The sequence below is a fragment of the Aquarana catesbeiana genome, linkage group LG13 (assembly GCF_042186555.1).
Source record: "Aquarana catesbeiana isolate 2022-GZ linkage group LG13, ASM4218655v1, whole genome shotgun sequence".
Lineage (NCBI taxonomy): Eukaryota > Metazoa > Chordata > Amphibia > Anura > Ranidae > Aquarana > Aquarana catesbeiana.
Genome location: NC_133336.1, coordinates 165459063 through 165485142, shown reverse-complemented (window position 1 = coordinate 165485142; position 26080 = coordinate 165459063). Strand labels below are relative to the sequence as shown.

Sequence of the window (26080 nt, the reverse complement as noted above, 5' to 3'; positions counted from 1 at the left end):
CACCTGACTGTGCCTTATGTCTCTAATACATTAGGACCCAGTCTTGTTCATTAAATCTGCCCTGCCATCGGTCAATTTTTATGCTACTATATTATCTGCAGTCCATTACTTCTTAACAATAGTTTGATAGAAATTGACCAGTGGCAAAACAGTTTTCAATAGAAAGAACAGAGACAGCCTCCATAAACTCCTGGTTAATTTCTATCTGGTGGTCAAGCAGGCCTATTACCATTTGATAAAAAAAGTGTCACTGCTACCAAATGCCACACAACCAAATGCCAAAATACATTGTAAGTGAAACTATCCACGAAAGTTTATTAACACTAACTATTGACAACTTTCAGACCCCCCCTCCCCAACAAAAAAAAAAATCTGTAATGTAAACATTTAGTGGCTTCACTGTGTTGTCCAATTTTTAAAATTACACAGAATTTACACACAAGAATTTCCCTACCTTATAATTCAATGAGATTTGCTGCTAAGTTTGGATTCTCAGAATTTCAAACTGGATTCACCAAACCCCCTGTGACTTTAACCAGGACAGGTTCACTTATCACGAGTACTGAATGAATTCCTTTAGGGACAGTCATCTTCTTCACAGACTTTATGGACTGTCTCACTCAGACTGCATTTTTATGGGCAATTGGACAATACAGTGTTCCATCAATGAGCCCATATTTCTGTGTGTGTATTATTTTTTTTTTTTAAATAAGGAGGGGGGTGTTGTGGTTCGTTATTTACAGTACAACACCTTTATACTATTTTATGCTATTTTGTAATTATATACTATTTTATAGAAATAAGATTTAATTAAACATACCTGTATTTTGTAAGGCTTTATTAAATTCTATGGGCAAGATAAAAAAAAATTGAGTTAAACAGCGGATACAGCAAGTCTAAGAACAAATGGCTACCATAAAGCAGTTAAAATAACGACAAAAAAAGTTGCCATATTTTAAAAAACATGCAGTAACACAATGAAAGGTACAGTAAGTAAAACAAGATGCTGGAACTTCATCTGGCCACACACAAGTAAAACAAAAAAGTCACCTTAGCTCACCCAATAAATGATAACTGAATTCCAGAAAAAAAAGCAGACATGGTAGGTATAGGAGGTTTAGCTAGTCGGTTGAGAACTATATTTAACCTTGTCATTATTTATTACAGGTATTTATTCTGTGCCACTAATTTGCACAGCATTCCACATATATTGTACATTCTTACAATCTAAGGTCCCTGTCTCATATAAATACATGTACTAGAGCCAATTTAGAAAGGAGCCAATGAACCTATGAGCAGGTGGAAACACAGGGTCCAGTGCATTACAGGCTGAAGAATAGTGTAAATATCTGATATTCTTGTATCTCAAGGGCGTTTCTGGATGAATAGCATTGATAGTCAGACTGACTTAAAACAAAGTGTGAGTTTATTGTCACACAGTTGGAATCATAAATACAATGTAAAAAGTATAATAGTTCAGTTCAGTGTAGGTAAAAATATTTGAAATAGAATAAATAGTTATAAAGCTGTAATAAGCTTATGAAAGCATGTGTGCTTCATGGCTGCTGCCTTCTGTTTCCATGCTGTCTCGTGTATTCCAAAAAGAAGCAGAAAATGACGTTCTTAGACTTCTGGGAGAATTCAGCTGTCTTTGTGTAAATATGTCTGTGTCATCTATCCTAGTGGGTGCATGTGTGTCTCTCCTTCAATATGGAAGCGTTGGCTTTATATGTTACATGAACGTCATAACCTCACAAAAACTTAGGACCTTGTATGGCACACATTCATTTCTGCTAACTTCAGCAATATGCTATACAAAAAAGGATACTAACTCAGAGAGTCATATGGAGTTTGATTGACAAGCCCACATGTAATACTCTATACTTGAAGTAATGTGCTGATCATGTAATGTCATATAAGCAAACATCTACTAATATGAACATATATTGCCAACTTTAACTACATAATAATACTTATTAACAGGATTTAAACAAATATGTATTATTTCTTTAGCTACTTAGATACGTGTCTATTTTTGCCTTCTCATAACATTCTATACCAAGATACCTTATATGTCATTCTCATACACCAGAAACTTCCAGCTTTAGATGAAGCATCATATCAAATCAATTGATCAAGGTCATTCACACATACTATATTTATTATGACTAATCATAAAACCAAATATGTTTTGCAAGCTTGCCATGAATATAATATAACACCTATAAGTGCCGAATTATGAATTTGGAATAATATTCTAACACAGGCCATGTCCTCGTCTCATCCCTTACGTTTGGAGTGGGGTCCAGGTACTTATCTACTGAGAGGAATAAATCCAGAGTAGCCGAAGGAAACCCATGCAAGCACAGGGAGACTTAATGCAGGTAATGTTTGGGATTCAAACCTAGAGCAGTAGGCAGAAGTGCTAAACACTATGACACTGTGCTACTCATGAACCTAAAATTTCCCTAAAGTATTCCAATGCGTTCCCAGGTTCCAACGGGAGTATATATGTAAAATATATTGTATTGACTGAGCATGAACTCAAACCCTCACCACATCTCTTCTTTTCTGTTTAGGTCTGACTTATGCCCCGTACACACGGTCGGATTTTCCGATGGACAATGTCCGATCGGAGCGTGTTGTCGGAAATTCCGACCGTGTGTGGGTGCCATCGGACATTTTCCATCGGATTTTCCGACACACAAAGTTGGACAGCAGGAGATAAAATTTTCCGACAACAAAATCCGATCGCGTCAATTCCGACCGTGTGTGGCCTGTTCCGACGCACAAAGTGCCACGCATGCTCAGAAGAAATTCCGACACGGGACAGCTCGTTCTGGTAAACTTAGCGTTCGTAATGGATAAAGCACTTTCGTCACGCTGCAATGTTCAAAATGGTTTAATACAGCGCACTCTCTTCTTCTTTATAATGTGACAAGAATTAAGTCGTTTTGATGCTCATATTCACAAACACTTCTCGCAAAGTTTTTTCGTTACTATTTATCGGGATTCCCTCAATATATTTTGATTTCTCACATCTGACAACATATTTTTTTTTTGTTTGTTTTTTTACTTTAATGTAGAATCTTTTTTTGTGTTTCTCTTTTTATTTTTTATTTTTTGGTGATTTTGATTTGTACTCCCGAAAATGTTTGTGTGTTTTTTGTGACAAGTTCCCACAACACCATTGATATGTTGTTCTATTTAATCTGTAGGAGATTGTTTGGTGTTGTTGTCCCTTGTTAATTTCACATTGTACTTTAGAAATGTACCTGAATACTCACCAACAAACTGTCCTTTTTGGATGAAAACACACACAGGAGAGTAGAATTTAACTAAAAATATTTTATTAAGGGGTCACAACTATAAACAAAGAGGGAGGCAACGCTGGAGAAACTGCAGAAGTGGGCGAAGCCTTGGACCCCCGGGGCAGACATCAATTATTTAAAAGCAAAATTGGTGGCCTGAGGAGTCCTTATCTAAGGGAGGGCAGTCTGGTCCAGAAGTCCCAGAGATCCGGAAAGCAGCAGATGACATCTGTGTCCCCAGGCTGTGGTCATACGAGAGACTGCATCTTCTGTCAGACCAGACTGAACCCAGGGCCATCACTCTTTGGTCTTCCTTCCACGCTTCCTTACAGGCTTTGGCTGTGGTGGTGGAGTTGTGGCAGCAGGAGGAGGAGGAGGAGGAGGAGGATCGTCCCTCTCCATGACATCCGTCTTGTGTGTCAGTTCCCCACTCTCCCCCTTACGTAGGACTTTATAAATCAGGTCCTCAGAAATCTTGCGTTGGCCCTCCTGCATGCCCTGCAATTTGGTGGCAGCCATGCAGGCAAAGGCCTCTTCAGGACTGGGGAAGGCTCTGAGGGACGCCGAAGCCTCCTGGATCAGCCTGTACGCTGAATACTGCACAGGACTGGGAGTGGCCTTCCTGGCCCTTTTATATGGTAGGCGGAGGGGAGGGACCTGAGACTCAGTCAGGCTGCGACTGGTCCCTGGCTTCTCTTGGCTGACACTTAGCCCCGCCTCCTCCTGGCTGCCACTAATCCCCGCCTCCTCCTGGCTGACACTAATAATCCCCGCCTCCTCCTGACTGCCACATTCCACAGCCTCCTCCTGGCTGAGGTCTTCCTGTGTATGAAAAAGGGACATAGTTTTAGTATTGTTTTCATCAATCACACACAATTTTCACCTCATGACTGCTGCAAATTCAATGTTAACAAATATAACAGACTATCCTTCTGAGCCCAGCATTTTGCATTCTTGTCCCAATTTTGGGTGCCCACTACTGTCTATTGATATGTAAAACACTTTTTTCAAGCAGCAATTAGTGATCAATAATAACATCTAGTAAACATCATTTATTTATTGACCAGAAATCTGTAGAAGAATGCTATACCTGACTCAAGCTGGGCTCCTCCACTTCTTCCTGGCTGGAAGGCCCAGGTTGGACATCAGAAGCCTCAGCTGGTATGGAAGGAAGAGTGGAAGGAAGAGTGGAGAGGGATTCCCTGACTTCAGTGTGGTCTGACAGAAATCGCAGTCTCTCGTAGTACCACAGCCTGGGGACATAAACGTCATCTGCTGCAGCTCCAGACCTCTGGGAATCTGTGACCTTCTTGCGCTCCCTAAGATAAGTGCTCCTCAGGCCACCAATTTTAGCTTTCAAATAAGGGATGGTTGCTGTGGGGACCACCGGCTTCACCAACTCCAGCAGTTTCTCCAGCGCTGCCTGCCTCTTCTGTTTGTGATTATAGTGGGGGTGTCTCACCTGCCACAGACAGGGCAGCTCTCTGTACTTGTCAATAAACAGGGGCAGGAAATTGTGGTCGTTGAACCCATCCATTTTCTCTGCAAGACACAACACAAGACAAACCCTAATGTCAGGCCAAACTCCCCTAATCTTGTTACAATATAGGCTTCCATTTCGAAGCAGTATAGGCCCAAGTTTAGATCCTACCTTCGTTAGCACGATCGGCGTCTCCGATGCTCCTTCCTCCGCTCACAGATCGTACGTAAGACGCGCGCGTTACGATTTATACACACTGCGCATGCGTATAACTCCGCCCGCCCCTGACGTTCTTTCTATTCTATTCCCCGCCCCTTTTCGTTCGGCGCAGTGGAGGAAGAGCACATGGCGGATAGACAGCAGGATCGTGCTAAGTACAGCAACGAGGAGGAGGGGGAGGAAAGGCCGGAGCCTGAAACGTCCCGATCCAGAAGGAGATTAAAGGACTCAAATATGTCCTTTGGGGAGATGTTGGAGATGGTGGACATCCTGAAGAAGGCCGACTATGATGGAAAGTATGGGCCTTACCCCAACCCCAATGTCCGAAAGGCCAAGATCATGGCGAAAGTGGTCAGGAGTCTGCACCGGAAATTCGGGGTACGACGATCGAAAGATCAGCTCAGGAAGCGGTGGTCGGACCTGAAATTACGAGAACATGAGCAGTACAGAAAGATCCGGAGAGTGCTGCAAAAAAGTAAGTAGTTGTGCTGTGTTCCTATTGTTCTTGTGTTTATTACGTTCGTGCTGCTCCATGTGCTTTTAGGAACTGTTGTACAGTTTAAAATGGCAACTTTCATGTTCATGGGCACATTATTCGTTCGGATCACACATTTTTTTTTCGGACTATAAAATACCATTGTTTAGCCCATATGCATTTGGCCACCATTTTGAGGCCCTATACTTGTCTTCAAAGAATTGGGTTGTGTAGATGGCTTTGTTACTAGAATGAAATGCAAACTAGATTGTGTGTAAGGAGAGGACACTGAGCAGCTGTTTTCACATCTGGACACTGGAGCACTAGTGTGGGACAAAAGAACACCCTTTTTATTAGGGGGCCACACAGGTGCTCCAGTGTATACTATGGGGGGGCTACATCTGTGAAGCTTGTACCAAACAGGTAAAGTATTGCAGCTTGACAAAGGACACTAAAAAAGCTACATCTTGGAACTCGGCTAAAATAGACAATTGTACCCCACTTCCAAGCAATGTTTCATCTTTAGAGTTCTGCCATCAAATATCTGTGTGCTAATTATACCATTTTTGTTTTACATAGGGGAGAAAAGACTCGGAGGACACCCCTCATCCGAGGAGACCAGAGCCCCCCCCCTCTGGAAGAAGGGGAAATCCCCCCAACACAAGCTGAGCAGGAGGAAGAAGACGTGGTGGAAGTAGTTACCACAACAGGTGAGTGTCTGCGACCACAGGCTCAGATAAGAGATGGATGGCGGCATTTTTTTTTAGACCTAATTTATTTTGTGTTTCCTCTCTTTTTAGGTGATTGTGAGGTTGTGGATCCAGATCCTTTCACATCCGAAAGTGCCCAGATCCTGATCGGGGAGATCATGGGGTGTAATTTACAATTGGAAAACATCAAGCAAAACATCAATGATGTTATTCCCAAATATAAAAACATCATTGATGTTTTGGGGCGAGTTTAAAGCCCCTCCAAATCACTTTCTTCATTTGTGTGCTACAATGTGCGAAATGTTTTTGTGATTTTGCACAAAGCCAAATTTGGAGGATGCACACAGTGTGTCAACATGTGCTATCTGCCATCACGGGAGATCAATGGACGCGTTTTGGGGGTGCAACCCCTTCCTCAATAATAAAGTAGCGGTGAGGAAGGGCTTTCTCCCCCAAAACACGTCCCTTGATCCCCCGTGATGGCAGATAGCACATGTTGACATTGGGAAATTTGTGTGCATCTTCCAAATTTGGCTTTTCCAGGGGTGATTTCCCCCCATCTGAACGCAATATCAAACACAGTTCCTAAATACTCATGTCTGATATTGCCTTCAAGTTCTACCAAATGTGAACTTTGTAAGATCAAGATTTGTGTCTTTCTTGTGGGTTTTACACAGGCCTGTTTTCTATAAAATGCACATTTTGATTTTGGATAATGACACCACAAAAATTGTTATACAACAAACATGTTGGTTTGTCAGAAAAACCTTTGGCAAATGCACATGTGATTGTGCAGGTATTAAAAAGATTGTTCATCAAGAATGTGTGGATTATTGTCTCAACACTACAACACTTTTGGGGTGATGTTATTGTTGTTTTATGAGAAAATGGGGGTAATTTCCTAAGGGGAAATCCACTTTGCACTACAAGTGCAGTTTCAGTGCAGTTGCAAGTGCACTTGTAGTGAAAAGTGTCTTTGCATTTAGTAAATAACAGCCAACAGTGCTTTGTATAAGGTTACACAATCACGACATTTTCTGCACTCCACACATTTCTGTCAGGGTCAGCTCAAACAAACACAAGCAGTAAATGTCCACAAAGAAGAGCCTGGGGGGAGATGCCTGTCGAGAACTTGAGGTCCTGCAGACTTCTCCCTGTGGCCAAATACCGCAAGGTAGCGACCAACCTCTGCTCCGGAGTGATGGCTTGCCTCATGCAGGTATCCTGCCTGCTGATATAAGGGGTCAGCGAAGCCAACAAACGGTGAAATACGGGGTCCGTCATCCGGAGAAAGTTCCTGAAATCATCAGGATTATTCTCACGGATCTCACGGAGCAAAGGCATATGAGAGAACTGGTCACGCTGAAGCAACCAATTCTTGGTCCATGAACTCCTCCCCACCCTGTTCATGGACTGGACTTGTGTCAAGGTCAGGACCCCAACACCAAGCCCCCGCACAGCACGAACTGTACGAGGAGTACGCATACGAAACATGGCTAGAAAACGGTCGGCTGCTCAGAACGAAGTAACAGAACGCACTGAAGAACAGCAAGGCCTGTGAAGAGCGACCTGAAAAACAGCAACGAGCGGACAAGATCGCACAGAAAACTCCAATACGAACTGACTGCACGCACTGAAGAGCAGATACAAACCCACAAGCACAAACTGAACGGCAGAAAACGATCTGAAAGCCACGAGTCTGAAAAAGCGCGAATCGTCTCTCACCAAACTTTTACTAACACGAGATTAGCAAAAGGAGCCGCGCTTGGTTCTGAACTGGCCTTTTCTAGTCTCGTCGTACGTGCTTGACGTCACCGCGTTCTTGGCGATCGGAAATTCCGACAACTTTGTGCGACCGTGTGTAGGCAAAACAAGTTTGAGCCAACATCCGTCGGAAAAAATCCGAGGATTTTGTTGTCGGAATGTCCGAACAAAGTCCGACCGTGTGTACGGGGCATTAGTCTTAAAACCTTGCAGAATACAACCATCCCAGAATACAACCATCCCAAATACCAACATCTGCAAATTATGTTTAAAATTATGTGCGATCTCTTTCTCTCCCGAATATAATATTATTCTGCAACCCTTTTCAGCTCTACACTTTCTCTAGTTAATTTTTTTCCAGTCTATTTTATGATCTGCTAAGCAGTTTAGTTTACGGTTGTGTTTATATTGTTTGCACTGTTTATTGTTTAGTTTGTATCACCCTTACCTTCATGCCTCAGTCTCCTCCTTGCTTGTTGCCCTTGGTCTGGTGCACCTTACTTCCTAAACCTCTGACCTCTGGCTACCTAAAGTCTAGTTTGTCTTACCCTTCACTGGTAGGTATGTGCCTACCAGGCATTAGCCTGCCCCCCATCATTATGTTCACCTCCTCGGGGACAGATACTACCTACCATGGATCCTTATCATTCTCCTGTTATTGGACTCAAAGATTTTTTTCTGGGCTCCTTTTGTGATAAGTTGGACGATACACCTTACATATGCTATGACTTTCTCACGGGCCCTAGATTTGTGCATGATTCACATTTTTGGAAAGCTTAGCACCTCAGTTTTTCTCTTTCTTTAGTGCACCCCTTAGTGCTGGAGGACATTCTTACTTGAGACATACTTCAATATATATAATGTATGTGCTGATACCCTTCCCAGATGTACCAGAGGTATTGATATTGTGCCCCACCATCATCCAGCCTGGGGAGCTTAACCAGATCTGATTGCTGTCCTGTAGCATACAGGGGATCGAACCTTCCTTCAGTCCTCTGTCCCTCTGCTACTTTTCTTGAATGGTTTACATTTTGTATGCCTTGTAGTGGGGGAGGTGCTCCCTTAACCACTTCAGCCTCGGATGGATTTACCCCCTTCCTGATCAAGCCCTTTTTTGCGATACAGCACTGTGTCTCTTTAACTGACAATTGCACCGTCGTGCGACATTGTACCCAAACAAAATTGACGTCCTTTTTTTTCCCACAAATAGAGCTTTCTTTTGGTGGTATTTGATCACCTCTGCAGTTTTTATTTTTTGTGCTATAAACAAAAAAAGCAACAATTTTGAAAAAAAAGCAATATTTTTTACTTTTTGCTATAATAAGTAGTCTATAAGATAGGGGATAGATTTATGGCATTTTTATTATTAATTTTTTTATTAGTAATGGTGGCGATCTGCAATTTTTATCATGACTGCAACATTGTGGCGGACAGATCGGACACTTTTGACACTATTTTGGGACCATTGACATTTACACAGCGATCAGCGCTATAAAAATGCACTGATTACTGTGTAAATGTCACTGGCAGGGAAAGGGTTAAACACTAGGGGGCAATCAAGGGGTTAAGTGTGTTCCCTCAGTGTGTTCTAACTGTAGGGGGGTGGGCTCACTAGAACATAACAGAGATCACTGCTCCCAATTACTGGGAGCAGTAGATCCCTGTCATGTTACTAGGCAGGACAGGGAAATGCCTTGTTTACATAGGCATCTCTCCGTTATGCCTCTCTGTGCCACAATAGCGGGCCACTGGCGAACATTGAGTCCACGGGACTGGTGGCACTCGTGTACACCGCCTCCGGCATGCACTCACCGACTCATTTTGCGCACCTGTGCCATTCTGCCGACGTGCATTAGCGTGAGCTGGTCAGAAAGTGGTTAATAGGGAGCCATGGAGGTTTGGGTTACTCGGCATGTAATGCCTTGTGGGCTGGTCTGGTTGGGTGGGCGCTCCAGGGCTTTCTGTGTGCACACATTGGGCTGGTATATAGTGCCCCCTTTACGGATTGTCCATTCCTCCTATCAGGCAAAGCAAATTGGGTGACCATGCGCTACCTGCGAGGTACCTAAGGAATGACCTTGTGGGTGGACCTCAACCATTTTTTATTTGTGACAATGCACTGCCCCTTCCCTATTTGACTCATTGGACATTGAGGAGTGGAGTCCTATACCACTAATAGACTGCCAGGTCTGTAATGACTCATTTACTACCTGATACAGTTTATTGCTCTTGGGTTCTGTCAGTAAAAACTGTATTCCTTTTTTGCTGCTTTAATGGTGTTTGATCTAGCTTCCATTTGCTGCTTTTCAGTGGACTGTTATACGATTGCTGGAGAATTTTGGGAAACCTCTCTTTGGCTGTTTATAGCTAGGGATGAGCCGAACACCCCTCAGTTCGGTTCGCGGCAGAACATGCGAACAGGCAAAAAATTTGTGCGAACACGCGAACACCGTTAAAGTCTATGAGACTTTAACGTGAAGAATCCAAAGTGCTAATTTTAAAAGCTAATATGCAAGTTATTGTCATAAAAAGTGTTTGGGGACCCGTGTCCTGCCCCAGTGGACATGTATTAATGCAAAAAATACGTTTTAAAAACTGACGTTTTTTCAGGAGCAATGATTTTGATAATGCTTAAAGTGAAACAATAAAAGTGAAATATCTCTTTAAATATTGTGCCTGGGGGTGACTATAGTTTGCCTGTAAAGTGGCACATTTTTCCTGTGTTTAGAACAGTCCCTGCACAAAATGATATTTCTAAAGTAATAAAAGTCATTTAAAACTGCTTGCGGCTGTAATGTAATGTTGCCCCCACCCCACCCAGCACATTACCAGGCCCTTTGGGTCTGGTATGGATATTAAGGGGAACCCCGCACCCAAATTAAAAAAAAAAGGTGTGGGGCCCCCAGGCCCTATATACTCTGAACAGCAGCAGTATACAGGCGGTCCCCGAGTTAGAAACAAGTTAGGGACTGTAGGTTTGTTTTTAAGTTGAACATGTTGGTAATTTGGAACAGGTACATTTTGTAAGTGTACCTCCAGCCAAAACACTGTAAAGCCTCACAGATACTTTTGTTGAGCGCAGGAACAGAACCTGCTGTGAAATATTAGATAAAAAATTCTAATTACGCGTCCCTGTTAAACAGGGGGGTACAAATTGGGCCTTAGGCGGTGGTGGTGGTGGCACAACACTGTAAAGCCTCACAGATACTTTTGTTGAGCGCAGGAACAGGCCCTGCTGTGAAATATTAGATAAAAAATTGTAATAACACGCCCCTGTTAAACAGGGGCATAAAAATTGGGTCTTAGGTGGTGGTGTTAGTGGTGGTGGCACAACACTGTAAAGCCTCACAGATACTTTTGTTGAGCACAGGAACAGGCCCTGCTGTAAAATAGTAGATCAAAAATTCTAATCACGTGCCCCTGTTAAACAGGGGCATAAAAATTGGGCCTTAGGCAGTGGTGGTGGTGGCACAACACTGTAAAGCCTCACAGATACTTTCGTTGAGCCCAGGAACAGGCCCTGCTGTGAAATATTAGATCAAAAATTCAAAAATTGTAATTACATGCCCCTGTTAAACAGGGGCATAAAAATTGGGCCTTAGGCGGTGGTGGTAGTGGTGGTGGCACAACACTGTAAAGCCTCACAGATACTTTTGTTGAGCACAGGAACAGGCTCTGCTGTGAAATATTAGATCAAAAATTGTAATCACGTGCCCCTGTTAAACAGGGGCATAAAAATTGGGCCTTAGGCAGTGGTGGTGGTGGCACAACACTGTAAAGCCTCACAGATAATTTTGTTGAGCACAGGAACAGGCCCTGCTGTGAAATATTAGATCAAAAATTGTAATTATGTGCCGCTGTTAAACAGGGGCACAAAAATTAGGCCTTAGAAGGCGCATGCGCAGCAGCTTCTAAGATGGCCGTGAGTCACTTAAGCTCCGCTCCACCACGGCCCTGTACTCACCACCGGAGCATCCAGAGCGCTTTCCCGAGCCCCACACCGGGATTTACAAGCGGGGGAGACCCCTGGGAACCTGTTAAGGATAGCGGCTCAAGCCCGGAGGAGCCTTACGAGCCAGATGACCGTGGCGGCCGGCCCGGACAGTTACGCCAAGATGGCGGCGGCTCCACGAGGCAACGGCAGCTATGGGGAGGATAATGAGTCCATCGCTGATCAGGAGGCAAGGTCACCATTATCACCAGGTACCGATTTTCCCCCTCTTCCTCTGGGAGCTTCTCCAGCATCTACAGAGTCACTGCTGAGCAGAATGCAAAACGGTCTCCCCTCCACCCCAATGCTAGACCCACACACAGGCCTGCTGTTATCAGTGACTGAAGAGAACATGGCCGCCACTATTCCCACAGACTTTCCTTCCATGATGGAAGCTTTTTCTCAATTGCTCTCAAGGAGCCTGGCTCAGAACGCTGAACACATTACCTCCTCCATCCATGCTGACTTACAGCAGCTGGGACAGATTATAGATGCGATTGAAAAACGATCGGATCAAGCTGTGGCACGCATTAATCAAAATTCTGACAGAATACAAGAAATGCAAGAACAACTGGAAACAGCTTTTGCCAAAATCGACGATCTCGAAAATCATTCAAGAAGTTACAATTTCAGAATATGTGGTCGCCCTGAAACAGAGAAAGACGTGAAAATGGCAGTAACAACCTTGCTGAAGGATCTTATACCGGACATAGCAGAGCATCGATTGGAGCAGGATAGAGCCCACAGAGCCCTGCAACCCCCACGCTCGGATGGTCTCCCAAGAGACATCATTGTAAAACCCCATTTTTTCTCTGTTAAGGAAGAGGTAATGAGGAGGTCCCGGTCTCTGGATAATCTAAAGTTGATGGGTTATAAAATTCAAATTTTCGCAGACTTATCACCTTACACGGTTCAGAAAAGACGCTCTCTCAAACCGCTGCTACAGCTTTTGACCGAGAAGGTTATCTTATACAAGTGGTCATTCCCACTGAGATTGAACTTCTCATACAGAAATAAAAGTTTTGGCTTCTCATCATTTGCAGAAGGAGAACGTTTACTACTTCAATTGGGCCTTATGCCACAAGATCCAGCACACTCCCAGATGGGAAGAAGTACACCGTCAACTACTAAACGCCCACCTCCGGCAAGTCCCCTCCAACCTGCCTGGCTCAAGCAGAGTTCTAAACGCTCCAAAGAAAACATTCCCCCTTGAAGTCTGAATCCCCTTCGGAAAAAAATTGTGGTTACAGGACTCTGAGTCCCCCTTTGTGCCTTCCTCCGATCTGGTTGGATCTCTCCGGATCATTTCCCTGCCATCGTGATGGAATCACCAAAGAATTCTTTATCTCGTTTGATTGGAGTTCCCAATCCTCAATAGGTCCTCCAACCGATAGTACAGGAGGCTCCCAAATTTATTTTATTTTATTTTGCTTCCTTGAGGGTTTGGGGTGGAGGGGGAACGGGGTTATCCCAGAGTTTTGCTCCGGTTCCCTTTCAACCAGTTACTCATTTATGGGAAGTTATCTTTTTTCCTCAGTCACTTAACTCTCTGCAAATGTGTTGAACTGGGACTTATGGGCGCCAACAAAGTACCAAATATGTTGCGTGTTGTTTAGACAGGTGAAATATAATTCAGTTGCATAGATTTTAAGTTCAAGCTCTTGTTTCATCTTTGCTGGCTGTTCCCGGCATCAGGTATTTTTTCGGCAGACAACCTATGAGGAACACCGAATATTAGTGTTTTTTCCTCACATAAAGTTCCCCTTCTCCCAACCCTGGGCCCCTCGCAGATTGAGGGGGAACATTAACTGAAGAAATCTTGGTTAGTTAATAAGGTCAAGGTTCTTTTAGTGGGGACGTTCTGTGTTAATATCTGATTTAACATTGGTTTGCTAAAGAGTAAGCATCACATTTTCAGTTTCATTACATTATAGGTGGCGGGGCCGTGGTGGCTTCAATGCACCTCCAGTTGGTTCCAGGAGCAACAATCTTGCACCTGGTCCATTGGCTGGTTACCCTAATATCAGGGTGCCAGTCCTCTCAGGATAAAGGGCAAGGGATGGCTAGATCATCCTTCCCTGGGATTTGGGGGGGTCTGGGGACCCCCAAGTTTTTGGTTTAAATTTGTTTGTATGCTATAATACGATACAAGATATTGCTGCATTACTGGTAATTGTAACAATTGCATTTTTTCTATTTCTCTCTTTCACCCCTTTTCTTCTCCTTTTTCTCTTGTCGCTTCTGAGCGCTTCCAGGTTCCAGGTACGCCTACGGCTTCTCCTCCCAGGTCTACCATTCGACATTGCCACATCATCTCATCTGAAAAGCATAATCCCCATCTATCAGAAAGGTAGGAAATGATTATTTAAGTGCGGACTCACTACAAACACAGCATGACTGAGCGGTCCAACGTGAATCCAACCCTGAGGGTTATCTCGCATAACACACAGGGTTTGAACTCCCCCATAAAGCGTAGAAAGATTTTCCAGCTCTATAAATCCATGCACGCCGACATTCTTTTCCTGCAAGAGACCCATTTCCCCATAACTTATCAAACTAGATTCCTTCATCATCAATTCCCTCAATTCTTTCTTACATCAGCCTCCAACAAAACAAAGGGAGTTGCCATTTGTTTCGCCAGACATGTCACTCTCTCACAGCCAGAGACAGTCTCAGACCCTATGGGATGTTACATTTTGATCACAGGGAACATAGATGGGGAACAATACACGTTCATCTCCTATTATGCCCCCAATAAAGGTCAGAAAACGTTTTTTGAATTAATGCTAAACAAACTCCGCCCACATCTTAAAGGCACCATTGTGTTCAGGGGAGATACTAACTTGGCATTCGATTTCTCCCTACAGTCTTCTAGTACAGGGAAATCGATTCCAAAGCGCCCCTCCAGAAAGAGTGTACAACTAGCAAAAATTCTGAATGAACAAGGCCTAATTGGGATTTGGAGGGAGACCAACCCCCATTCAAAGGATTATACGCGTTACTCAGCACCCCATGGCTCTTACGCTAGGATAGATCACATCTTTACCCGTCCACATACGATCCCCTTGATACTGAGAGCCAAGATTGTAGACTAATTTCGGACCACTCGATGGTCACCTTGACCATGGAAAAACCCTCGGGATGCAATAACCCACCCAGGTGGAGATTACAGGAAACCATCCTTAGTGACCCCATCCAGTGCACTGTTATAGAGGAATCAATTAAAGAGTACTTCAGTATTAACACAACCGATGTTTCACCAGAAACTGTATGGGCGGCGCACAAATCAGTTATAAGGGGGAAATTAATACAGATATCGGCCAAGCTCAAGGTGGAACACAAAGCGGACACTCTTAAACAGACTGAAGAATTCCGAGCTCTAGCCAGGGCACATAAAAGACAACCTAACACATAATCCCTAGCTAATCTTGATAGGGCCCGGGCTCTCCTCAACTTGACCCTGACAACCGCAGCAGAAAAACACCTCCGTTGGATGGGAGCAAAGTATTATTCCCAAAGGGACAGGATTGGCTCTAAATTAGCAGTCAAGATAAGCCCCAAACATCGCCCATTAGCTTTTCCCAAAATAAAGCTGAACTCCGGGGATTTTACCCAAAATCCGAATAAGATAATGGATGCATTTCTTCAATTTTATGCAGATTTATTTAAAGCTGAACCTCCATCGGGGGCAAATCCCGAGCGGAGTTTCTTGACTCCATAGAGCTCCCATCTCTGCCGGATGATCATAGGGAGATTCTTGTTGGTCCTTTTACACAGGATGAAGTGTTAGACACAATTAAAGCTTTAAAACTGGGATCATCTCCTGGTCCGGATGGGTTCTCGACGGGATATTATAAAAAATTTGATACTACCCTAGCACCTCATCTAACTAAATTTCTGAATTCCCTTAGGAATGGGTCCCCTCTGGGTTCTGACCTAAACGCCGCTTATATTTCAGTGATCCCCAAACCAGGAAAGGACCCTAGGGAGGTTGGGAAATACCGGCCAATATCCCTGATTAATAATGATATTAAAATTTTAACTAAGATTCTAGCCAATAGGATGGCGAGCTTCATCCCAAGTTACATTCATAAAGATCAGGTGGGCTTTATTCCTGGTAGCCAGGGTACAGACCAAATCAGAAGGACCATCAATATAATCTCTCTTTTGAAATCCCAATGACATGGGGGACCTCCCCAAAAGGGCTTTATTCTGTCGATTGACCTTCACAAGGCATTCGATTCAATAGATTGGGAGTACCTGTCTGATATCCTGAGACGATGGGGTTTTGGAAAATATTTTCTTAACCTCATAAATTATTTATACTCAAACCCAACAGCCCAAGTTCGCCTGATGGGTAGATATTCAACATCATTCCCGATAAAAAGGGGTATCAGACAGGGCTGCCCTCTCTCCCCACTGTTGTTCGCTATAGAGATAGAAACATTAGCTATAGGTATCAGATCTAACCCTGACATTAAGGGGGTAACCTGCGGAGACCGGGAACATAAATGCGCTCTCTATGCAGATGACCTCTTACTGTACATTGCATCTCCCCTGATTTTCATCCCGGTTGTATGTAAGGTACTGGGGAAGTTCAGCGCAATCTCAGGTCTAACGGTAAACATGCATAAGTCTACAGCGATAAATATTACAGTACCAGTGGATCTCCTTTCGCAACTTACTAGAAACTTTGACTTTTCCTGGTCTCCCATGGCTATCCCCTATCTAGGTATACAGCTAACACCTGATATTGGTAGTCTTTTCAAAGCAAACTACCCCCCCCCCCCATGGTCCAAAACAGTAGAAGGGAAGTGGAAATATGGGCGAGATGTGTTTTGTCCTGGCTAGGAAGAGTGCATGCTATCAAGATGACTCTATTACCCCGACTATTATACTTATTCAGATCTCTTCCCATTCCCCTATCGAAAAGTTTTCTACATAAGTTACAATCTGATATAATTAGTTTTGTGTGGGGAAATAAGGGCTACAGATGTCCATCTAGTATACTGCTCCGATTACGCACACAGGGAGGTCTGGGGCTCCCTAAACTTTGGGGATACTCTCAAGCGGCGCAACTATCACAAATATCAATGATTTTTTGCAGAGCTCCAAAACCTGAATGGCTTTCCATGGAAAGGTGGGCTACACCCCTCAACACCATTGACTTTCTTATGTGGTGCAACCCCAAAGACAGACCGGCTATAATGACCCCCACTTTATCACATTCCATTGCAGTATGTACTAAATTATTTACAAGACCGGCCTTGATATCTTCTCTAAAACCACTCTCTCACATCTTTCATAACCCTAATTTCCCACCTGGAATGGATATCCGAGCATTTAAATGGTGGACGGACAAAGGCATCTACAGAATAGGACATTTTCTCACCCCAGCGGCCCCCTTACCTTGCACCACTGTAAACGCATACTGGAAATACCTGCCTCTGAAAATTTTAAATTTTCACAAATTTTTCATTTCCTTAATTCTATTTGGACTAACAAGACAGAAATCCCTGCCATTACCCTGTACAAACATTGGTGCACAAATATTTACAACCAAAAAGGAGGCATATCTGTGATCTACTCATCGATTATGTCGAACCCAGACAAGCCAAGATATGCAAAGACCTGGGAGGAGGACACCGGCGGATCGTGGTCCCCAAAGGAATGGTTCAGGGTTTGGTCCTGATCTTACAAAGGTATTTGGAACATCTCTCTGATAGAGGCCAGCATTAAAATATTGGCAAGATGGTACTATGTGCCCGCCAGATTGGCCGCAATTTATCCTGGGACATCTCCACTGTGCTTTAGAGGGTGTGACATGGAAGGCACAATGTTTCACATATGGTGGTCCTGCCCCCGTATCAGACCCTTCTGGAGGAAAATATTCTGAACCATCGGTACTATATTGAAAGTTTTGATAGCACCTAACCCCCACATAGCTTTGCTTAATCACACTATACCTAATTTAGATAAAAGATCTCAAACTCTTGCATTCTTCATATTGCTGGGTGCCAAGCTTACTATAGCTAAAGCATGGAAGAGGCCTACAGTGTCATTCCAATGCTGTAAGAGAAAAGTATCATGGATAATGTCCCAGGAGAAGATCGTGGCGAAGCTGCTTGATAAATTTGAAAGATTTCTTGCTACCTAGGAACCATGGGCAATTTATTGTAATATCCCGCTCATACCTGGAATGGAGCACCTCCTCCCCTCTGCTCTCCCTTCTTTTAACACGTTTTCTCTCTTTTCCTTCAGGGACGGGCTAATCCCTTTTACTCTCACAACTCATATTGATATGCAACATCTTCTGAGGGATGTTCTGGTGGGACGGCTGTCGGTTCCGCTGTAGGGACCCCAGGGGTCCCCCGGGCGGTGCGGACCAGGTGTCCCCTCCATTGCAGACCCATTGATCCGTACAGTACGTGACTGAGGAACAAAATTACTTTTGTTGGGTTATTATTTTTTGACAGTTTTATTTCAACATGCCTCAAACAAGGTTAAAGTTGATATCGTTATAACTATGATTTCTGTATTGACCGTAGTGAGAGGTAGGGGTTAGAAAGCCCCTAGGATATGTATAATAGCGAACCTGTGGGAGGAGGGTGCGGCTCCCCTCGCTTTGACACAGCTAGTACCCAGTCTAGAGGGGGGCAGCTCTTCCACCACGGAGGATTAATGGGTACTTCTCTCCTCACAGAAAGTAGAGTTATATATTTTTCTCTTTTTTTGCTTGCTTTTCCTTTTGAAACTTTGTTCCCTTAAGAGAAATGTGGATTAACAGCCTATCTTTGTATTCTTCAACAATCTGTATTGTATATTTCTGCAAAACTTTATAATAAAAATCTTTAAAAGTAAAAATTAGGCCTTAGGCGGTGGTGATGGCACAACACTGTAAAGCCTCACAGATACTTTTGTTGAGTGCAGGAACAGGCCCTGCTGTGAAATAGGGGCACAAAACAGGGGCACAAAAATTGGGCCTTAGGCGGTGGCAGTGGTGGCAGTGGTGGCAGTGGTGGCACAACACTGTAAAGCCTCACAGATACTTTTGTTGAGTGTAGGAACAGGCCCTGCTGTGAAATATTAGATAAAAAATTGTAATTACGTGCCCCTGTTAAACAGGGGCATAAAAATTGGGCCTTAGGCAGTGGTGGTGGTGGTGACACAAAACTGTAAAGCCTCACAGATAATTTTGTTGAGCACAGGAACAGGCCCTGCTGTGAAATATTAGATCAAAATTTTTAATTATGGGCCCCTGGTAAACAGGGGCACAAAAATTAGGCCTTAGGGGGTGGTGATGGCACAACACTGTAAAGCCTCACAGATACTATTTTTAAGCGCAGGAACAGGCCCTGCTGTGAAATAGGGGCACAAAACAGGGGCACAAAAATTGGGCCTTAGGCGGTGTTGGCACAACATTGTAAAGCCTCACAAATACTTTTATTGAGCACAGGAACAGGCCCTGCTGTGAAATATTAGATCAAAAATTGTAATTACGTGCCCCTGTTAAACAGGGGCATAAAAATTGGGCCTTAGGCGGTGGTGGTGGTGCACTGAACTGAAAATATTTCTAGAAGCTATCATCATGAAGATTGAGGAGGAATAGGATAGTCACTCAGCATATGCAGTCTTCAAGGGATCCCACATCCATAAAAAAATTAATCGGTTAAATCAGCATCAGGTGCTTGGTAGCTGGTGATCCAAGACTGATTCATTTTTATGAATATGAGCCGATCAACAGAGTCTGTGGACAGGTGCACCCTGTGATCGGCACTGAATGTGCATTCAGAAAGAACGCTGGATGCAGGACAGGCCAGTAGCTCAATTGTATATTGAGCAAGCTCTGGCCAGTGGTCCATCCTCAAGACCCAGTAACCAAGTGGATGTTCTGGTGGAAAGGTCTCCAAGTCTGATCTTGCCCCTAGATATTCCTGCACCATGTAATTCAGATGCTGGTGATGGTTGCTGGAACCGATCAGACCTGGGCGCTGAGGACTGAAGAATTGTCTGACGGCATCGGTCAGCCAGCCAACTTCTTCATCGCTATCTGTGACTGAACAAAGCCTCAGCAACACGTTGTCCAGCACCAGGAAAGTGTAACCTTCCAGGCTCTGGAAATGCATTGCACAAACCTTTCTGGTAGGCTTCCTGAAGATGTTGAATCCTCTGCTCCCTCTGCAAAGTCTGGGTAAGTTCTGCAACCTTACCCTTGTAACGTGGATCAAGAAGGGTTGCCAGCCAGTAATGGTCCCTCTCCTTGATACCACGAATCCTAGGGTCCTTTCGCAGGCTTTGCAGGATCAGGGAAGCCATGCAGCGCAAGTTTGCAGAGGCATTCGATCCTGAGTCCTCTGGGTCACTAAGGATCACATGATCCTCAACCACCTCCTCCCAGCCACGTACAACTCCATGGGATTCTGGGGACTGCAAACAATCCCTTGAAGACTGATGCTGAGTGTTATCCTCCACCTCCATGCTGACACAATCCTCCTCTTCCACTTCTTCTTCCTGTGTGATCGGCGGGCCTGCAGGAATACTAGTATCTGGATAAAGGGGGCCTTGAGAGGTAAGGAAGTCCTTCTCTTCCGCTGTTCTGGTTCAAGTGCCTTTTCCATTATTCCACGAAGTGTGTGCTCCAACAGGAAGACAAGAGGGACATTATCACGGATGCATGCACTGTCACTGCTCACCATCCTTGTGGCCTCCTCAAATGGTGACAGGACAGTGCATGCATCCTTGATCAGTAGCCACTGGTGTGGCGAAAAAAAGCCAAGCTTCCCTGATCCTATCCTGGTGCCAAATTCACACAGGTACTCATTGATGGCCCTCTGCTGCATGTGCAGCCAATGCAGCATTGCCAACGTTGAGTTCCATCTGGTGGGCATGTCACAAATGAGGCGATTCTTGGGCAGGTTTCATTCTCTTTGAATGTCAGCCAGCCGAGCACTGGCATTATATGACCGGCGGAAATTACCACAGACTTTCCTGGCCTGCCTCAGGAGATCCTGTAAGCCAGGGTACCTGCTCAAGCACTGCTGAACCACCAAATTTAGGATGTGAGCCAAACAGGGAATATGGGTCAAGTGGTGGAGAGGAGGTTGGTGCCATTGTCACATACAACCATTCCTGGCTGAAGCTGGCTCAACCACCTCTGAGCCTGCCCCTGCAGAGCTGACAGAATCTCTGCCCCAGTGTGGCTCCTGTCCCCTAAGCACACCAACTCAAGCACCGCATGGCATCTTTTTGCCTGAATGCTTGCGTAGCCCCTTGAACGCCTACGAAGCACCGCTGGTTCAGAGGAGAAATCTGCAGAGGAAGAGTCCATAGAGGAAGAAGAAGAGAAGGGGGTGGAGGAGAAAGCTGTGGCAGAATCACCATTAGCATTTTTATAGCTAGGGATGCACGGTACAGTGTACACTAATGCCCTGTACACACGGTCGGATTTTCCAACAGAAAATGTGTGATAGGACCTTGTTGTCAGAAATTCCGACCATATGTGGGCTCCATCACACATTTTCCATCGGAATTTCCGACATACAAAGTTTGAGAGCTTGCTATAAAATTTTCCGACAACAAAATCCATTGTCGGAAATTCCGATTGTGTGTACACAAATCCGACGCACAAAGTGCCACGCATGCTCAGAATAAATTAAGAAATGAAAGCTATTGGCTACTGCCCCGTTTATAGTCTCAGCGTACGTGGTTTATGTCACCGCATTCAGAAGGATTGGAACGAATGATCCTGGAACGATCTTGGGTCCCATCCTCAGACATACATGCCCCTGTCCTCCTCCGTGATTTCCATAGACGTTTTCCCCTCAAGCCTGGTGGGACTCCGAGGGGGAGGGGTCATTGAGGAGGGGGTACTGTCAGGGCTGGGCCCAGCCCTTCCTGCTCTGAGCTGGCCGCTCAGATGTCAGCTAATTGCCAGCTCCTATCTCTCCACATTGACTCAACTGTTGATGATTCTGCTCGTCGGTCCTGCCTACTTAAGCTGTCCAGTCCAGATGATCTCTGCCTTCGGCTTGGTCACATCTCTAGAGACGCTCTCCTGTGTTCCTGTTTAAGACTTGCTTGGCTGACATTCCTTCTGGCTCCCTGACGTTTTGGCTTGTCTGACTATCCGTTTCTGTTCCTAAACTCTGGCTATATTTTAAATACTTTACTCTGTTTACCTTTTTTTTATTATTATTAAACAAGTGTGATTTAACTGTACTTCTGTCTCAGTCTGATTCATGGTTTCTGACAGCTTCCCCTCCTCAAGAACAAGTTTTATCCTTTTGCTTATCGTACCTTTAACTGAGCATTTAAGTCTAAAGCTGTTTCCATCTTGATCTCCAGACGTGTCCCATGGACCTGCATGGATTTACTTGCGGTGTTGATGGTCACTTTCTTTTCCTTAAAGGCATGATTGGCCAGGTTAAAATTACCTTGTCTACCCTTTTATGAACCTAACGCCAATCAGGACCATTTTCTTTATAGTATACTGGAAATGTTTACCTCATTTACTGAAGACAAATTATTACTAGGCAGGGATTTCAATATCCTCCTGGATCCATGCGTAGACAATTCTACCGGTGTCTCCTTCGTTTCTCCTGGCTCATGCGAGCTTATCTTACAGGCCATCCACAGGGCTCAACTGATAGATGTCTGGCGTCTTCTGCTTCATGATGAAAGGGATTATATTTTTTACTCTCCCCCACATAAACTGTATCTGCATATTGATTTGTTTTTGGTCCCTCACCAACATCTCTAATCTATTACAGACACACATTGAGACTAAATGAAAGTCTCCTTCAGCATCCCACAGTTTGGGCAAATGTAGTCAAAGAACTTGGTCATTATTTCCAAACGAACTATACCCCTGATTGCAATCCAGGTATAGTCTGGGAATAAGGGGAATTCTGATTAAGCATGATGCTTGAATCAAAAAGGAAAGAGGCAAAAACTAGTGATGCTACTTGCGGACATTTATAAACTGGAATCACAACACAAACATGCACCAACCCCGTCGGTTGAGAAAGATCTACTGAGCCTCCATATGCAGGTTTTAGACCTCCTTCACTATAAATCCAAAGTGGCGTTGCAGTCCTGCCAGCAACTTTTTTTACGAGTCTGTTGACAAATGCGGTCATCTTCTAGCCAGAATTCTAGAAGACCAACACGTCTCCCTCCCTAAATAGATTACTTAGGTATTCTGTGAGGTTTTTTTTCATCATTATATAACTTACCATCTACAGTAGCATTGTCATAATCTCGACTGAACGACTACCTGACCTCCTCTCACCTTCCCTAACTTCCCTCCCAATTATGACAGGAATTAGACGCTCTTATCACTATTGAGGAGATTTAAGCTGCTATTATCTTGACTAAAATGAGCAAATCTCTGGAACCTGATGGTTTTACATTGCAGTATTACAAACTCCTATTACCTTCTTTGGGCCCTTTCATGATTAAAACTTTCACGCCTTAGGTCATTGGCTTTCTTTCCACCCAACACATTACAGGACCATCTTTCGGTCCTTCCCAAGGAAGGCAAAGACCCCTCTTCCTGTGGTAGTTTTTGGCTAATAACACTGTGAAATGTCGACTTTAAACTCTCTACCAAAATTCCAGCCTCCTGTCTCTAACAACATTTACCACAACTAGTCAAACTTGATCAAGTTGGACCTATTCCGACATGCAAGGCTCAAGATAATACTTTCAAAGTCCTAAATCTGGTTCATGTTGGTAATCACACTAAAAAACTGTGTGGGTGTTTCTAGGGACAGATGTGGAGAAGGCATTTGACCGAGTGATTTGGCGGTTCATATTTGGCATCCTGCAATATGTGGGCTTAGGTGATATGATGATTAAATGGATCTCTAGTGTATAATCCACCCAACAACATCAGTCAAAGACAATGGTGTCCTCTTGGAGCCTTTCACCACCACAAATGGAACCAGGCAGAGGTGCCCCCTATCCCCTCTACTCTTTGCCCTCACACATGAGCCATTCCTTTGCTTTTTTTTTATATCATACTGTAGAGTATAAGATTTCCTATCATTTGAGTCCAGTCTTCCACACAGAGTTAATCCATCTCTGAGCAATCCTCTTTTATTGTTCAGTGAGATAAATCTTGACAAACTGAGAAAAACTTTGTCAAATCCTCCCCCTTGCAGTGAGTGACAGATGATATACATATCTCATGCACTAGCCTAAGAGACATGCAGTATTTTTTCATTCCCACCCACTCCTTTCTTCAGCAGCTCTGCAAGGATTGGCTGTTCCACACCTCAGCATGATTTGGCATGCTGAAGTCATGTGGTTACTTTCCTGTCTTTTCACTGGGTGTTAGAGATCATAGCAGAAGTTCAGTGTTAGAAATGCACAGGAGAAAATGCATATTGACAAGGGGAGTGTAGAGGTGGGCAGGGAGTCTACTGACATCACGACTCCACCCATCAAGCTCCAGACAACAGACCCACCCACAGAATATGCAGTTTTTCGGGTCTAATAACAGACAGAGGGGAGACATTTGACAGGTAAAGATACATGCAGGAGGCATGTATATCCTTATAGATAACCCCTATGGCAGTAGTTTAGAAAGGATGGCATTGGGTTTACATCCACTTTAAGCTCTGGCTGAGACTTGAACAAGATTAACGTAGGATACTCATACTCTTTCAAGAAGTTATTGCTGTTCGTTGACTACTTACTCTCACACTAAAATATAAAATGTATTCCCTGTTAGTATCACCTCACAAATGGGAGACTGATAAAACTTTCACACCAGATCAAAAGAGAAATATCATCCAATTTGCCTTGGAATCATCTATCTGTACACGAACACAGGAAAATGATTTCAAGATTCTAACCAGATGGTATCACCAGATGGTGTCCTACACAAATATTTCCCAGGTACTACCAATCTCTGCTGGAAATGCTGGCATAAAAGGGGGACAGTGCTGCAAATATTTTGTTCCTGCCCCAAGCTCAATTACTTCTGAAAGGAGGTGTGCAGAATATCACAAAAATTTACCAGCTATCAGATTCTGGAAGATCCTTCTTTTTTCCTTCGGCATTTCTCAGACATTCTAGCCAAAACTTACAAGAAATCTACCCTATGCCATCTTTTAAATACAGCCAAGGCATGCATTGCTCTTGGATGGAACAACCCACAACCCTCTTCCATTGAGAGTTAGCTTAATAAAGTAGAAGAGTTAAACCAGATATAGAACTTTGTCCTATCCACTCAAAAGAAATGTGAGCTGCATTCCAAAACCAGGCTTCACTGGAATATGTTTTCTATTCTGAGGAGGGTAAGACACTTTTTGGGATGGGCCCTAGTGGACAACGAGTTTCTTCTTTGGCTTCCATCCTTGTGAGTCATTGTCATTTTTTGTATTATCCCATCCTTGGCCCTCCCTGGCACCCCAACCCACTTTTTTTCTCATTGCGCCTTCTTTTTTCTCTGGTCCTTCCCATATTTTTTTACACATTAAACATGAAACCTTTTGGACTACTTTGCAAATGGAAATAGACTGACACAACGAAGGCTTGGCTTCACTGTAAGTTTATTTCTACTCTATTGTACAGGGTTTTACCCATATATCGGATCCCTATCAATGTCATTGTTCTCTTTTTTATATCGGTTGGGTTGTATTGTTACCGGACAATGTCCTGTATATAACAGATTGTATGGTTTATGCTGCCGTTGTTCATATGGCATGTTGGATACTGCAATTCCTAAACAATTAATTTGAAAAAAAAAAAATCTAGCTTGTCTCATAGTACTTTCACATTTAGCACAGGCATGGCATAGGATAGATTTCAAACCTCAATCTCATAATACCCTGTTCTCTGTTAATATGATTTGATCCTAGTTTTCCTTTATCTAAGCCGTTTCACATTCCTTCTTCCCATTCATCACTTTCAATCATTGGGACCTAAACGATTACTACTGAAGAGCCAGGAGCAATCCTAAATGACTTCTTGGACCACAAGTCTTAGCTTGCTCAACCCAATGGAATACTGGCAATAGCAAAATAACTGTAACCTTCCTAATCAGAAATACAGACAACTACTCTATATTTTAAATATACATGCTTTTTTTTTCCTTTAGAACATAAAAATATTTGGCCTTAC

General features: G+C 43.7%; 1 protein-coding gene across 1 annotated transcript in view; it reads right to left on the bottom strand.

Annotated features, from left to right (window-relative positions):
• The window catches only part of LOC141116571 (butyrophilin subfamily 1 member A1-like), a 131199-nt gene that overhangs the window by 8918 nt on the left and 96201 nt on the right, over positions 1–26080 (bottom strand). The window contains exon 8 of the mRNA XM_073608968.1: positions 821–847. Within this exon, the coding sequence (XP_073465069.1) occupies positions 821–847 (27 nt within the window). The remainder of the gene's footprint in view (positions 1–820; positions 848–26080) is intronic.